Source organism: Notolepis coatsorum (genome assembly GCF_963971535.1).
Source record: "Notolepis coatsorum genome assembly, chromosome: 7".
NCBI classification, from domain to species: Eukaryota; Metazoa; Chordata; class Actinopteri; order Aulopiformes; family Paralepididae; genus Notolepis; species Notolepis coatsorum.
In genome coordinates, this window is record NC_140171.1 from 76,427,032 (window position 1) to 76,443,102 (window position 16,071).

The window sequence follows — 16,071 nt, forward strand, 5'->3', positions numbered from 1 at the left end:
CACCACTGGCATACAACATAAGATATAACATGTGCAAAATAATAATGTCAATAATAATAGTAATATAGTAATAAAGTAATAAAAAAAAAGTATCAATGTCCCAATATATAACATACCACCATTGTCCCAAGTGCATTTAGTGCTTGTGCAAATAAATTAATAAATACGGTATAAATATTTCAGTCCAGTGAGTTGATGGAAGGAGGGGGGGGGGGGGGGGGGGGGGGTTGACTTGCAAAGGATGAAGTATTGTATAGTGCAGCAATGCAAGTCCGGTTCACAGTTATTGTTGTAATGTGGGAGTGGGAGTTATGTCACCGGGGGTGGGATGCGGGGGGGGGCAAGTTGATGTTCGTCGTTGAGCAGCCTGACAGCCCGTGGGTAGAGGCTGTTGGTCAGTCTGCTGGTTCCGGACTGGATGGATCTGTACCTTCGACCAGAGGGCAGCAGTTGAAAGAGATGGTTTGCTGGGTGGTACTGGTCTAGTAAGATGTTATTTATACGCCGTAGGCAGCGGGAGGTAAAGACTGTGGAGATATCTGGGAGGCTAGCTCCAGTGATCCTCCTCGCAGCCTTGACCACTCTGTGGAGGGCCTCCTTCTCTGCCCTGGTGCAGCCAGTAAACCACACCAGTAGTCCGTACGTGAGTACACTCTCTACTGCGCAGTGGTAGAAGTTGGCCATCAGTCCCTGTGGGAGTTTAGCCCATTTAAGCTTCCTAAGATAGAAAAGGCGCTGCTGTGCTTTGCCCACAGCAGAGGCAATGCTGACCCCCCAGGACAGGTCATCAGACATTGTCACGCCCAGAAACTTAAATTTTGAAACCCTCTCCACCTCCTCATTCCCAATGAGGAGTGGAGAGTGGCTGAGGTCACCAGTCCTGCGGAAATCGATGATCATCTCCTTGGTCTTCGTGGGGTTGAGAGCAAGGTAGTGTGGCAGTGAAAGGGTTAATACCACAGTGTACAGTATATATCCATGGTGTATATACAGACTGCATTTGATTTCCTGTCAGTTATTGCTATTAGCAAACAATGCAACAGGAAAATTATTGTAGTCCAAGCTGTTCCGTAGCAACGCCTCAAACATTCCACTGCAACCTATATACCTCTATAGCTTTCAATAGCCAGTTTCATTGTTGGCCATGTTTAGTTCTCAAAATGATATTCTCTCATGTGAGATTGTACAAATCCCAGCGCGTTGCATACCTTCTCGTTCTGCGCAATGAGGATCTCCACCACGATGTTCTGGAACTTCAGGTCCATGATGGCAGCCACTGTCTCCTCCTGAGGCCTCATGAGTGTGGGGCCAAACACCACGCCCAGGTTGGCCACGGTCATTAAGTTCTGCTTACTGTGGGCCGCCACACTGGGAGGGAGTGGGGGTCACATGCACAAGGACTCTACATCAGAAACTTTGCATTCAATTTCAATCAAATATATATTAAAATATCCATATACATGCATACTGGTAACGGAGCCCATGAGGGACTACTTTTCTTCTTTTTTGGTTCAAACAATGGGGCCTTTCAGTTGCTGGAACCTTCATCAGACATGAAAACACAGTGAACAAATAATGACATGGTAAAATGGTAAATGGAATGCATTTATATTTACAATTTATTCTGCATTATATTTACAATGCGTTTCTAACATTTTACCATTCACTCACACACCGATGGGCGGAGGCAAGCATGCAAGGCAACCTGCTCATCGGGAGCAATTAGTGTCCTTGCTCAAGGAGACTTTGACACGCTGCAATCAATGTGCAGAGATTAAATGACCCATCCCTGCATACATAAGAGAGAGAGAGCCTCTGTCATGACAGCATACAACATCTGCCCCTGGCTTGTAACATCTTGCCACACTCTGCTGCAATAAAGGTCTGCGTTTGTACCATTATTGTCAGTGTCGCTGTGTCGGAGAGCCGCGAAAAGCCACATACTAGTATCGGTACCCCAGAGAATAAATTAAATAATGAAAGTATTGTAAAATGTTTTTACTTTCTTTACGGTACAGATGTAGCAGTTAGGACCGTCTACCCTTGCCGAGTGGTTTCCGGGTAATTTCTGTATTAATGGTATCAACCAGTAGGGGCGCTCGGGTTACAGGGAGAAACAGCCGGTGCTGAAGGTTGTTAAATTGCTTGTTCTCAGCTTGATATAATTAATCAAATGTCCAATCAAACTAATTGTATTTGCTCATAAAATGCTTAAAATGTTAAATATATGAATTCTGATTCTGTTTTTGTCCTATCCACTATCCGTTCAACTTAACGGAGCAACTCAATCGGGCAGTTTCTCCCCTCCTCCCCTCTCCTTTAATCAATATGATCAATGGATTCACATGAACAATAAATAGTAAGACTGCAGTATACAATATTGTTTGTGTAATTTATCTGTACATATCATACATACATATCAGCTGTACCTGTGATTATAAAAGAGCTGTGCGAATGTGCTCGCAGACCGAGACAGTTTTATCATATTGCATATCACAAAATAAGTATTTGAGCACTTTATGATACAATTCGTTTTTGTTTCTTTTATAGGTGAAGATAATTATTCTCCGTTTGATATACTTAAATGTCTCCGTCCTCTCTCTCTCTCTCCATCTTTCGAATCGTTTGGGATAAAGACTCGCTCTTAATATAGCCTATATTTTCATTTGACAGAGCCGTCTAGCTAAAGCCTCGCTGTCACTTCAATAAAGTAAATGAGCGTTCATGTTGATCTGTGCTCTGCAGATCCTGCTTGTATTTGTATTAAAATTCAAAACTGCATTCCGGAGGGAGAGATCAAACCTATAGTCTCAGAGCAGAGAAAAGACTATCTAAGCATTTTTAACACCTTGGCAGTCAGGTACTAGTTGTGAACAATAGCTCTTATGTCCACCCCTAACCACTCCCCTAACCATCCCCACTGGATTAGCTGTCATCTGACAGTGACGCAATGGTACTTACAAGCATATAACTTATTGAGCTCATCAGGGAGTGCGCATCAGGTGCACATGCTCCATCAAAATAAACAATGCATGCCAGATCAAAGGATGGACTATATCTGTATGTATTGGTGTGTGCCTGTGTTCTTAACGGCTTCATTTGGGAGAATTCATTGGTGATTGCGTTCACATCGATTCTACAGACATCCTTGGAATTAAATAATTATAATAATAAATACGACTATATATAGTGCATCCGGAAAGTATTCATACCCCTTCACTTTTTCGACACTTTGTTATGTTACAGCCTTATTCCAAATTGTATTAAATTATTTTTTTCCCTCAAACTTCTACAGTCTGCAGCATTGAAGGTGCCAACGAGTCGTCTCCATCATTTGCAAATGGAAGACGTTTGGAACCACCAGGACTCTTCCAAGAGATGGCCGCCCGGCCAAACTGAGCCACCGGGAGAGAAGGGCCTTGGTCAGGGAGGTGACCAAGAACCTGTTGGTCACTCTGACAGAGCTCCAGTGTTCCTCTGTGGAGATGGGAGAACCTTCCAGAAGGACAACCATCTCTGCAGCACTCCACCAATCAGGCCTTTATGGTAGAGACGGAAGCCACTCCTCAGTAAAAGGCACATGACAGCCTGCATGGAGTTTGCCAAAAGGCACCTAAAGGACTCTCAGACCATGAGAAACAAAATGGTCTGGTCTGAGGAAACCAAGATTTAACTGGCTTGAATGCCAAGCGCCATGTTTGGAGGAAATCAGGCACCGCTTATCACCTGGTCAATACCATCCCTATAGTGAAGCATGGTGGTGGCAGCATCATGCTGTGGGGATGTTTTTCAGCGGCAGTAACTGGGAGATTAGTCAGGATCAAGGGAAAGATTAATGCAGCAATGTACAGAGAGATCCTTGATGAAAACCTCTTCCAGAGTGCTCTGGACCTCAGACTGGGGCGAAGGTTCACCTTCCAACAGGACAACGACCCTAAGCACACAGCCATAATAACAAAGGAGTGGCTTCGGGACAAGTCTGTGAAGGTCCTTGAATGGCCCAGCCAGAGCCCAGACTTGAACGCGATTGAACCATCGGCGTATTTAGACCATTATCAGTAGGGCACGTGCCCTACTGATGATCATCTGTGCCCCACTGATTAAAAAAATTTAAAATAATTTTTTTTTTTTTTACAAATGTTTTTTATTTCCCCTTTTTTAACATGATCAAATGATAATTTAAAACACTTTAACTGCCAGAAGACGCTTTTAGGCGTCCTTCCCCGCCATGCTCAAGTTGCCGAAGACGCCGTAACTCGTCTTTGATATCAATATTTCAAAACATCTGTGATCGGAATCATATTTCCTTTCCGGGGCCCTGAGACACAAGTGTGATCTCCTCTCAATCCTCTAGCGGTTCAAGACTGCCATCTGGTGGCCGATCGGCAGATCGAAAAAACGGATGTTACCTTTAACCCGGTAGGACTCACTCCATATGGGGTCCGGGCACTCGCTAGTGTTAGAGAGACTCAGTCTTCACACAGTGAACATCGATCGCTGCAAATAACTCGAAAAAACAACATGATTTGGACGTATATATTATTATTAGAGGTGGGCATAGATTAATTTTTTTTTATCTAGATTAATCTATCTGCAATCCTGGATTTAATCTAGATTAATCTAGATTAAAATGGCTAAAAAAAAATAAAAAAAAAACTGCCGAAGGCATTCAAAATATGTGTGTTCTACCCAAATAATCACCAGAAGTAAGTCCTTACTTTTTCTTTCCTCCTTATGTTTCTCAGGCCAGGTGGCCCATTACACCATGAGCCCATCTCCCGTTTCCAAAATGCATTACAGACTGTTTGAAAAAGCTGTTTTGCTATGATAATTGGTAATGAAATATCAAAATAATGTTCAATAATATGTACTTATGTTTAATAAGTTGTTTTATTAAGAAGTTAACACAAATAAATAATATTACCAGTACAGTACAGTATCTAGCACACTCTCAGGAGCAAAACAGAAAGAATCATTTCAAACTTGAACTATGTGACATGGCTTGAATCAACTGCTCCAGTGGAGTTGCTCAGTGGCCAATGGTGTCAACTGTGGTTGTACTGGGCAGCTCCCAGGTGTGAATGGAACTGTGTGAATGTGAAGCAGGGCGTTCCTGAAAAAGAGCATCTGTGCTCAGCGAACCTACCCTGTGTAAATAAAGGTAAAAAAAAAAAAATGTAAAAAAAAAAAAAAAAAAAATAAAAAAAAAAAAATTTTAGATTAATGCGTTAATTATATTATCGCGCGATACTAGTATAGCGTTAACGCAGCACGTTAATGCCGTTAACGGCCCAGCTCTAATTATTATACAACCTGGAAATGGACCGGATATTTCTATATCCCATAATAGGAAAATGTCTGTTCCACGCTCATCGCCCAACGGCGCGAGGAAGATACGGTAAGATTCAGCGTTATTTTTCAATGTGTACGATACTAACTGCTATGATGAACATTTGACCCACATTAGATGAATGGTATAACGCTGCCCACGGAATTATAAACGCCCCCTCGGCCATCCGGTCAACATCAGATTACGTGTAGTAACTTCCAGAAGTCCGTCCAGTTGGATTTTTTTATATCGCGCCGATTGCTATCAAACTGTATTTGATCATCAATATAATGCATTTGGGGCTATAAATCACGTTCTGGAGAAAGCTGCAGAAAGAGATGAAAACATACTTATACTTTAGATCATATTTTAGTATGAATATGTGAATGAAAAAGTTTAACGTTCATACACCCTGAACAATACATATAGGACATTGAATGGGCCCTAATAATGGCAATTTAGCAATAGAATTTAAAAAGTTATAGCCCTGCAAAGAAGGGGAACTTCTACATAGACAAATAGAGCTGGCAACCTATGGTATATCATGAATTTAGCCTTAGGCAATCAAAGTGTTAACATGATCAAATAATTATTATAATATTTTTTACTTCACTTTGAAATATTATAGTGAAATATTTTGCAATGTTGTCGCATTTATCTTGTTGAAATCCTCCAACAGGCTCTTTTTTGTAAGTTAACTGGTTTGCACACCAATAATACAGTGCAATAATAGAATAGTAGAATAGATAGTAAAATGATGCAATAGAATGGCCAGAGTAAAATAGTGCTACAGTACAATCAACAGCGGGGTGTATTAGAAGGCTATGGTGAAGAGGTACGTTTTTAGCTTATTTCTGAAAATATTAAGAGATCTAGCTTCCCTAATGTCCATAGGTAGTGTGTTCCATAACTTTGGTGCATAGTTAGCAAAGGCTGCATTCCCGATTTTATTTAGACTGTGGCTTGGAACCTTCAATAGTAGATGATCGCAATGTTTATACTTTGTATATAAGGAGGAGGACCTTGAAATCAATTCTAAATGTTACCGGAAGCCAGTGTAGGTTATTTACTTGTAACTTTGGGTTTGATCCAAGTTGCCCCATATTGCTCTGTAACATTTCTCTTTTTGTTATAGGACCGACTAGTAGGATTTCAGTTTTGCCCTCATTTAATTTTAGGAAGTTGTTCGTCATCCATTTGTTTATTGCTAAGAGACAGGCGGAAATGGAGTTTATAGCTGTGTGATAATTTGGTTCAGCGGAGATGTACAATTGTGTGTAATCTGCGTAACTATGGAAACATACTGTACATTGTGCTTTCTAATGATGTCTCCTCAATGTTCAATGCAATGTTCAATGCAAGTAAAGCACTTTAAACTTTAAGTAACTGTTCCAAAATGCATAGATTTCTATGTATGTTAGGGGTTTGGGGGGCTAGCTCTTTTTAATATAAATGTCAGATTGTTTTATTTATTTCATAGATTTCTATGCATTTCAGGAGTTTGGGGGGCTGGCTCCCCCAAATAATTAAATAACATAACCCTAACCTAACCCTAAAACCGAAATAAAGTTTAAAAGAAATTGTTACAAAATCCACCCATTTTCGCCCACAAACCGGCCAAACCCGGCCAAATGCTGGGTCTAGATACGCCCCTGGATTGAACATCTCTGGAATGATCTGAAAATGGCTGTGCACCTACGCTCCCCATCAAACCTGATGCAGCTTGAGACAATCTGGAAAGAATGGGAGAAACTGCCCAAAAATAGGTGTGCCAAGCTTGTAGCAATACTGTAGCAATACTCAAGAAGACTTGAGGCTGTAATTGCTTCCAAAGGTGCTTCAACAAAGTATTGAGTAAAGGGTATGAATACTTATGTACTTGTCTGTTTATTCTTAAATTATTTTTATAAATTTACAATAAAAAAACAAATAATTCACTTTGTCATTATTGGGTATTGTGTGTATAATAATAATAATAATAATAATAATAATAATAATAATAATAATAATAATAATAATAATAATAATAAATAATAAATAATAAATAATAAATAATAAATAATAATAATAATAATAATAATAATAATAATAATAATAATAATAATAATAATAATAATAATAATAATAATAATAATAATAATAATAATAATAATAAATAAGTAATCCATTTTGGAATAAGGCTGTAACATAACAAAATGTGGAAAAAGTGAAGGGGTATGAATACTTTCCGGATGCACTGTATCTGTATGTATTGGTGTGCGCCCGCGGATATAGCTATAGTGGAATAGACTGTATTAATATTCCATATACTGGCTTGTTTTCTATTGTTATTTATTGTTGGTTTTATTTATTACATTGCTTAGTGTGCACATCGTAAGAGCCAGTAGAGAAACATTCCACTGACACAAAGGACAAGTTTAACGAATTCCATATAAATCAATCGTTTATTTTTTTTAAAGATTTCTTTTTTGGCGTTTTATCGCTTTATTTCTACTGGGCAGTCCAGTAGGGAGAGACAGAGGAGGAATGGGAGACAGAGTGGGGGGAAGACATTCGGCAAATAAAGACGGGTTCGGGAGTCGAACCCGGGTCGGCCGTGTCGCTGCTGAGCGCGCTATGTGGTTCGCCACTGGGGCGCCCCTATCAATAGTTTATTAACGATGCAGCAGCCTGCTGCAGGCGGCTTGGTGAGGATGCATACAGAGCACTCCTGGGCAGCTGCGCTCTTTTTCACTTCAACCGCTGTGCGCTCCTATCCTGACACCACGTTAACCTCACCTGTTAACTCATCCCATGCGGCATCTGGGTGGCCTTGTACCCGTATTGACACAACTAAATAAAATGTCACACTAAGATGTCATGTTCTACAGTATGACATACTACTATAGGGTCTTTATACATGTATCACTGTACATATTAATATCATGAGGTCCAATGTCTGTAGCATGTCTCCATTCTCCGCTTGATATAATTAATCATAATGTCCAATCTAATTGCATTTGCTCATAATAGCCTGCTGCTGTAAAAGTACAGGGACAAACAATCCATGATTTTATTAAAACTCATAATAACACAAACTGCCTATAAATGGAGGATGCACGTCTACTCCCTGCTCTATTTATAATCAATCCGTTTATTAATGCTTCATGAGTTGCAAACAAAGTGGGCTTTCAGAATAGTTTGAGGAGTTGCGCCTCCTGATGGCATATAACAGAACAGCAATCAACCTCAAAATCAACCCCGTTGGCACTGTGGTAGAAAGTCCTATTTTGCTGCATCTGTATGAAGTACAATCTTAGGAGGCTCATACAGAACCAAGCATTTCACTGTAATGTGCATGTACCTTATGTGTGACAAATAAAACAAAACTTGAAACTTGACAACTGAGCTTGTTGATACACTATATAGTAGTGGTTCTCAACTGGTCTAGCCTCAGGACCCACATTTCCCCATAGTCATTAACTCTTTGACTGCCACGCTGTTTTTCCATCTGTACTCCCTGGCGCCAGCGTTTTTTGACCATTTTCACGATGTTTGCAGACCCATCGTATATCCTATATTATAGCTATGGAGACAATAGTATGGCTCATTTGAAAGGAAATATGTATACTCCAACAGGGAAAAAAACATTTAGTTCTACATACCTTCGTTTCTGCACTATCCCATGCAAAAAATCGCCCCGTTTCAAAATAATCCAGTTCCGTTTGCTGGAACGCAAGATATGACGTGTTTTGTGCGCATATGCGCATTTCATGCGGGTTGCTCACCTGCCAGTTATATTATTTCCAGGTCAAAGGTAACATGACCATAGTAGAATGATTCTCAAATCCCGGAATCGTTATCTGACGCTGTGATCATTACAAAGGCATGTTTTATGATGGGGTTCGGTAAAATAGACATTACCTTTGTCAGCAGGTCCACCAAAACCCTGTCCACTCTTGCCCCAAAGTGTCTTGGGTCAGAACAATAAATAACGTTAGTTGGCCCTGGCAGTGTCCAACAGATAACGTTATCATTACATCAAAACAGCCCGTTTGAAAATACTAGAATCCAACATAGTCTGGTGAAAACGCACCGTATGCTATGGATGGATCGTCACCGTTTGTCCTCTTCATAATAATCTCCAATAGTTCGCTCGTCTAGGCGATCGCCATTGTCGAACGTTAGTTGGCCCTAGTCTGGAGTGCTCTCAACTCTAGTGTCTGCGACTACCGTGGAGCGGTGAACAGATGTTACATGCTCGGCCGGTTTGACTATAGTATTTTTATGATTTACCAGAAGTGCTGAGTCCAATGTAGTCTGGTGAAAACTCACCTTATCATCCATAAGTGTGATCGTTTTGTCCTCTTCATAATAATCTCCAATAGTTCGCTCGCCATTGCATAGACAGTCTGCAGGCTAGTGGCTACGACGACTCTGGCAAACAGTGAGTGAGCAACCCCCATTTCCCACAGTAAACTAGCCCAGTTCAAAAGGGATTCGATCATCATTTCAATTCCAATTCACACAGAGCTCACAGAAGAAGGTCCGGCGGACTGTTTAGAATAATAATAATAATAAAAAAAATAATAATAATAAAGAAAAAACAGTATTCTCGTTTTTGCCGTTCAATGATCGCAACCCTAATTTTTTAACCACTTTGATTTATTTCACAAAATAATTGTGCAGTAATACACAATCCTTCATCCATTGTTAAAAACATGAAATAAACAAAAAGTGCAAGAACCCACAACCTCAGCATTGTTAGTGCCATGCTTTACCAAGTGAGCTACAGAGAACAACAGAAGGCAGATTTATCTTGAATTACAGGCATATATGCTTTTTAAACAAGTTTAAACTGGTGATGCTCATCATGATTCAATCATCTAAATTGAACGGTATGAAATATGAAATAAAAAGGCAGACTTTTATTGTATTAAATAAAATTATCTTAAATTACAGGCATATATGCCTTTTAAATCAAGTTTTAATAATCGAAATTGAACTGTAGCAGAGATTACCCTATCAGGGATACTGAACAGCATTATATTATGAAGAATATTCATTTTTGATGGCTTCATGCTTTCATGTGCTAGCACATGAACACACTGATGTTTTCGTCCCCGTCTTTTGTCCTCAATGTAAGAAAACCCATATTTGCGTTTTGCCATGTTTACAAATGCTCGAATCAATGAGCGCCAACTGATGTGATGGCGTTAGTGTTACTGTCATGACAACGCTAGCAGCAAACAGCTACTGCATGCACGCTGCGTCATGGGAAACGTATGTCCTTCAAAATAAAAGCACAGCATCAGATATTTCCCCCAAAACTTTTTTTCTCTTCTTTTTTTGCACACATCCACGACCCACTCAAAACGACCCTGCGACCCACCTTTGGGTCGCGACCCACCAGTTGAGAACCACTGCTATATAGGTATATACTATCAAGCATATGTCCACATTTTAACCAAGCAAGGTGCTTTAGACCTCAACTATGACTACTCCCTATTGCCAGTGCCCCATATCTGCAACACATTCTCTGAACAACCATTATAATACATTATACTACAGATTAGTAGTATGCCACAGAATGTTGTTCAATGCTCACCTCTCGTCCTCACTCCACTCAGTAATATTTTAACCGACTTTCAGCTGATTCACAGAATTGTAAATCAAACTCCAAATTGGTCTTCCCGAAGAGAAGGTATTATCTCTTGAATTTGGAATGACTTGCCAAGAAAAATCTATTGTGCTGCAGGCTACCAAACTAAGAAGCAAATCTATAATTCAATCAAAATATGTCTGACTGAGCCTAAGGGAGTTAAACATTTTCGTAAGTGGTTTGTACCCATACACTAAAACTGGTATCAGCTGGTTATTGATATTTAAGAGGGTGAACGTAATTTCATATTCAACATATTATAAACTATATTACTTGACAGAAAAAGTAATATAGTAGCACATCAGCTCAGTGAAAAAGGTCTCAACCCAAACATTTATATTGGATCATATCAGTTAGCATTATTAGAGAGGTTAGGGTCTCTCTGGAATGTTTGTTGAGTACAGGAACAATATGAAATAATTCTGGTTAGAATATCTGAATCAAGGGTGCACTCAACTTCATTTTACCTGACATGTTACAGAAGGTAAACATCTTAACACATTGGACGCCGGACCCGAGTAGTCGGGTTTTGGTCGTTATTTCTTTTATTCGCTATTTCCATTCATAATCCATCCAGGAAGGCTGTGCAGGCTGTCCTGAATGGGTCTGAGATCGCAAATGTCCAATACCGCCACCTGCCGCCTTGCAGTCGGTATTGCACATCCTTGAAAACTCTCCGGCTTGGTCTGTCCGTCGATCTAAAAAGTCCGGTCCGGGTTTTCCTAGTCGGGCAGGAGTTACGTTTATAACACATGGATTGAGGATAATCAAGCACTCCCGGGTTCATGTTCTTTGGTGGATTATGTTGGCAACACGATCAACATCAATACTTGGAATGACGATCAGATAATTGGAATATTCTTTTTGCAGTACATCCTAGTCAAGGTAAGGGCTATATGGTATCAATCTTGCGTTGATCAAAGAATCCCTTCCCGGGATCCTAACATATGTGTGTAATGTGTGTGTGTTAGGGATGGGTACCTTTCACATTTTAACCGATACGGTACCTGTGAATCGATACCGGTACCCAACGGTACCTTTTTTCGGTACTTTAATCTCAAGAAATTTAATTTACCTACATCAGTCGTGAAAAAAAAATCCAAACTTCAAATAACTACAATTTCGACCGTTTTCGGCTTGCCATTGCTCCGACTGCTTTGTTGTTGAATCAAGTCAAATCCTAGGTAAGCATATAGTGCGTGTGAACGTTGACATGAAAAGAAAAAAATTTAAAAAATTTAAAAAAAAAAAGTAAAAAAAAAAAAAAAAAAAAAAAATCTCGGTATCTCACTTGAATTGATACTCGGTAGTACCGACGTGTTTCGGTTCGGTACCTCAAAAGTACAGAATTCGGTACCCATCCCTAGTGTGTGTAACGTATTCCGTTGGTGACGATCGAAGCATAGAACCCCCCCCACCCTTTCATGCATGCATGATGAAACATAATACCGATAATATAGCGTTGATTTCAGATTGATTGTTGATCCAGGCGAGGAATGCCACGGTTTCTAGTGAAATGCACTAAACGCTGCATAGCGGCGTTTCCTGGGATTACACAGAATTACTCTAAAACTATACTCATATTCACCACGGTATAAAACGGGAATGTATGGATGCATTTTTTTTATTTTTTCACAAATTGAACGATAGATACTCGATGTCAAATGGGCAATAGGTTTATATCCATAGCTATGATATTTAATATAGTTTTAGCCCTGCAAACACCGGCATGTATCTCCATTCATTAAAGCGCTGGCATTCTTGCCACACGGCCCACAGCGACCTCTGGCAATGAAAGTGTTAATGTTCTCAGTAAAGCACAACAAACTTTCATTAAATAATAACTAGCAGATTAACTGCATGAAGTTCCAGGACTTACAGTGCCAATTACTAGCAACTTCCTAAAATTAAATGAGAACAAAACTGAAATCCTACTAGTCGGCCCTATAACAAAAAGATAAATGTTACAGAGCAATATGGGGCAACTTACTCCTTGAATCAAACCCAAAGTTACAAGTCTAGACTCAGACCTAAGCTTTAAATCACACATCAACAAGGTGACAAAGACATCATTCTTCCACCTTAGAAACATAGCTAAGGTACGGCCATTTATAAATCAAAAGGATGCTGAACAACTGATACATGCCTTTATCTCAAGCCGACTTGACTACTGTAATACACTCTACCGGCCTCCCGAAAAGAAAAAAACAGAACGACTCCAACTCATTAAAAACTCTGCAGCTACAGTAGGCTACTAACTAGAACCAAGAGGAGAGACCAGATCAGTCCAGTATTAGCTACTCTGCACTGGCTTCCCGGTAACATTTAGAATCGATTTCAAGGTCCTCCTCCTTATATACAAGCTACATTGCCAATTCTCTTGTCAACTAGGAAGAAATACGGTCATGTTTTAAACTGTATCAAACAGTAATTCAGAACTGCACTATTGCATCATTTGACTCTGTCTATTCTATTTTACTAACTGTTTTATTGCACTGCACTATTTTGCTACTCTATTATTTAAAAACTGTATATATTATGTGTGATGATCGAGTGATAAAAAGGGAGGACTATTGGGATGTTGGATCCTAATGTGAAGAACTGTGATTTGATGTTCTATGTCTTACCTTGACTTTGTCTATTTTGTGCCCGTTTTCTTTTTAGTTTGCTGCTGACAAGCACTTTGAGCAGCAATTCTTGTATGAAAGGTACTATACAAATAAAGTGTATTATTATTATTATTATTATTATTATTATTATTATTATTATTATTATTATTATTATTATTATTATTATTAAAAGTAGGGGCTAATGCAGCATTATGGCCAGGCTAATTATCATTCATCACAATCTAACAAATCAACCCCAAATCTACTTTTTTGCATGCAGTAACATATGGTGTAGTGAACTATATTCTACAATGGGAACTACATTTACATTTACATTTAGTCATTTAGCTGACGCTTTTATCCAAAGCGACTTACAAGTTCTGTACGACAAGCCATCAGGAAGAGCACAACTCTATCAGCTGAGTAACAATGTTCATCAAAGTGTTGAGTGCTACAGTGTAGGTTAGTTTATTAGGACAAGTGCATGACAGTATGGTTAGTTAGGGTTAGATTTTTTTTTTTTTTTTTTTTTTTTTTTTATTCAGATAATGGTTGAAGAAGTGAGTCTTTAGTCGACGGCGAAAGATTGGACGTGTTTCGGCTGTCCTAACTGGGGTGGGTAGTTCATTCCACCATTGTGGGGCAAGGACTGAGAATAGGCGACTTCTCTTTGATGACCCTCCCGGAGCTTGGATAGGAGTAGGTCTGAGGCGGCCAGAAGATGCAGAGCGTAGGAATTATGTCGAAAGTATATAAAAAATGTGCCACTTAATTGAAGCAAGCTAAACATCAAAGCAATTTACAGTGACTCAAATCAGGCAGGGCAACATGACCATTGTTATTAATTTTCAGTAGCAATATGTTGCAAAGGCAAATGATCATAGCTTCTATATTATACTAAAAAGTGGCATGAATAGGTAGCCAAATAGCAATGAACACAGAGAAAACTTACTTTGCTGTATTCATGCACACAAACAGGAAAATGAGAAGGAAGAGTTAGTGTGGGTAATAAACTCAATTTAGGACTTGTCCCATTCACTTGCATTGCGTTAGCCCAATTGTTCATGATGTCATTGACAACACTTTGGTCAGATGGACAAGCTTTCTTACAAGCATAATTTACCACTTTTCAAAGCAAAACAACAAAGCCACAACCATTGAAAGCCACTGTGTATGTGTGTTGTGTGCCTGGCGTATTGGGGATTGGGTGATACACATATAGTAGTAGAGGAGGCCATTTTCGCTCTACGTACAGTACATTGTAAAGTGCTTTTAGTGTCTAGAAAAGCACTATATAAATGCAATGATTCATTAATCCATTACCAAGCAACTAATAGCGCTCATTTACACCACTTGTTCAGGTCTAAACAGGCCAACTGGACACCTATGGAACACTTTTCAGGGGTTTGGGGTATTTGTTATTAGAATTGTTATGCGAATGATACCTAGATCATACTAATTATAAGTATTAACAGCTTTTTGGCTCAGAAAAGTGAAGCAACTGAGCAAATGGACAAAAAAGCCTTTTGGTTAAGATGCAGATTTGGGATTTCCCAGTGGTTTACATGCATACATAACATAATGGGATACTAGGCTTTCGATTGCATGTTCTTTTAGAAAAGACTAGACTAGACAAAACACATGTTAAACATGAAGCAAACCTGACTGACATAAAATATAAACCTGAAAATACTTGGACTCTATGACACATATTATATAATATTTTCCTGAATGTAATAATAGATTTAGGCTTTAAAAAGCAACATTGATGGACCTTCCTTAGATTTATACATTTATACAACCCTGTAATTCAAGCATTCACTCCAAATTAATATATAACCTCTTCACTCAAAACTGACAGCTCGTCTTATAATCCTAGACTGTTCACAATTCTAGTAGCATGTATGCAACCAAAATACTGTCAGTGGATACAGTTCAAATGCAACAGAGTATGATATGGCATTTCTGTATTCTGCGCCAATCTATTTTTGCCATTTTAGCATTCCTGGCAGTAGCACTTGTTGAGAAACTCATACATTTTAACTACAGAAAAGAAAAGATGTGAGGCTCCCTGTCTGTCCCCTGCCAGATCAGTCCGTCTTATTAAATTACTTCCCGTCTTTATTTTGGAAAATTGGGACACGTTCGTTTGAAACTTATGAAGTCAAAAAGGAGTAAAAGAAGAAAAAAAACATAACCTTTATTCAGAGAGAAAAAAACAAGGTTATACAGACAGGTGAAGTGATTTCACACTCAATATGTGTCATCAAAATGATACATCCACCATCTGCACACACAGAGGAAGAAGCCGTTTAAATAGCTTCAAAGGAACGCCTTTGAAGCCAAAATCACCAGTGACAACTCACAATTATCACATCTCAGAAATCATTTCAGATAGGAGTGTGAAATTTTGGCTTTGCTTCCGTCCCCCGTCCCTCCCGCCCTGCAGGAAAGGCAACTTCAGAAACATCTATGAGCCTCTTCCCAGTCGG

The 16,071-nt window shown here is 39.3% G+C and overlaps 1 protein-coding gene across 2 annotated transcripts in view; it reads right to left on the reverse strand.

Annotated features, from left to right (window-relative positions):
- Positions 1–16,071, reverse strand: part of arhgap10 (Rho GTPase activating protein 10) — a 282,472-nt gene that overhangs the window by 76,039 nt on the left and 190,362 nt on the right. For both annotated transcript variants that reach the window (XM_084318126.1, XM_084318127.1), the window contains exon 18: positions 1,209–1,368. In XM_084318126.1, the coding sequence (XP_084174252.1) occupies positions 1,209–1,368 (160 nt within the window). The remainder of the gene's footprint in view (positions 1–1,208; positions 1,369–16,071) is intronic.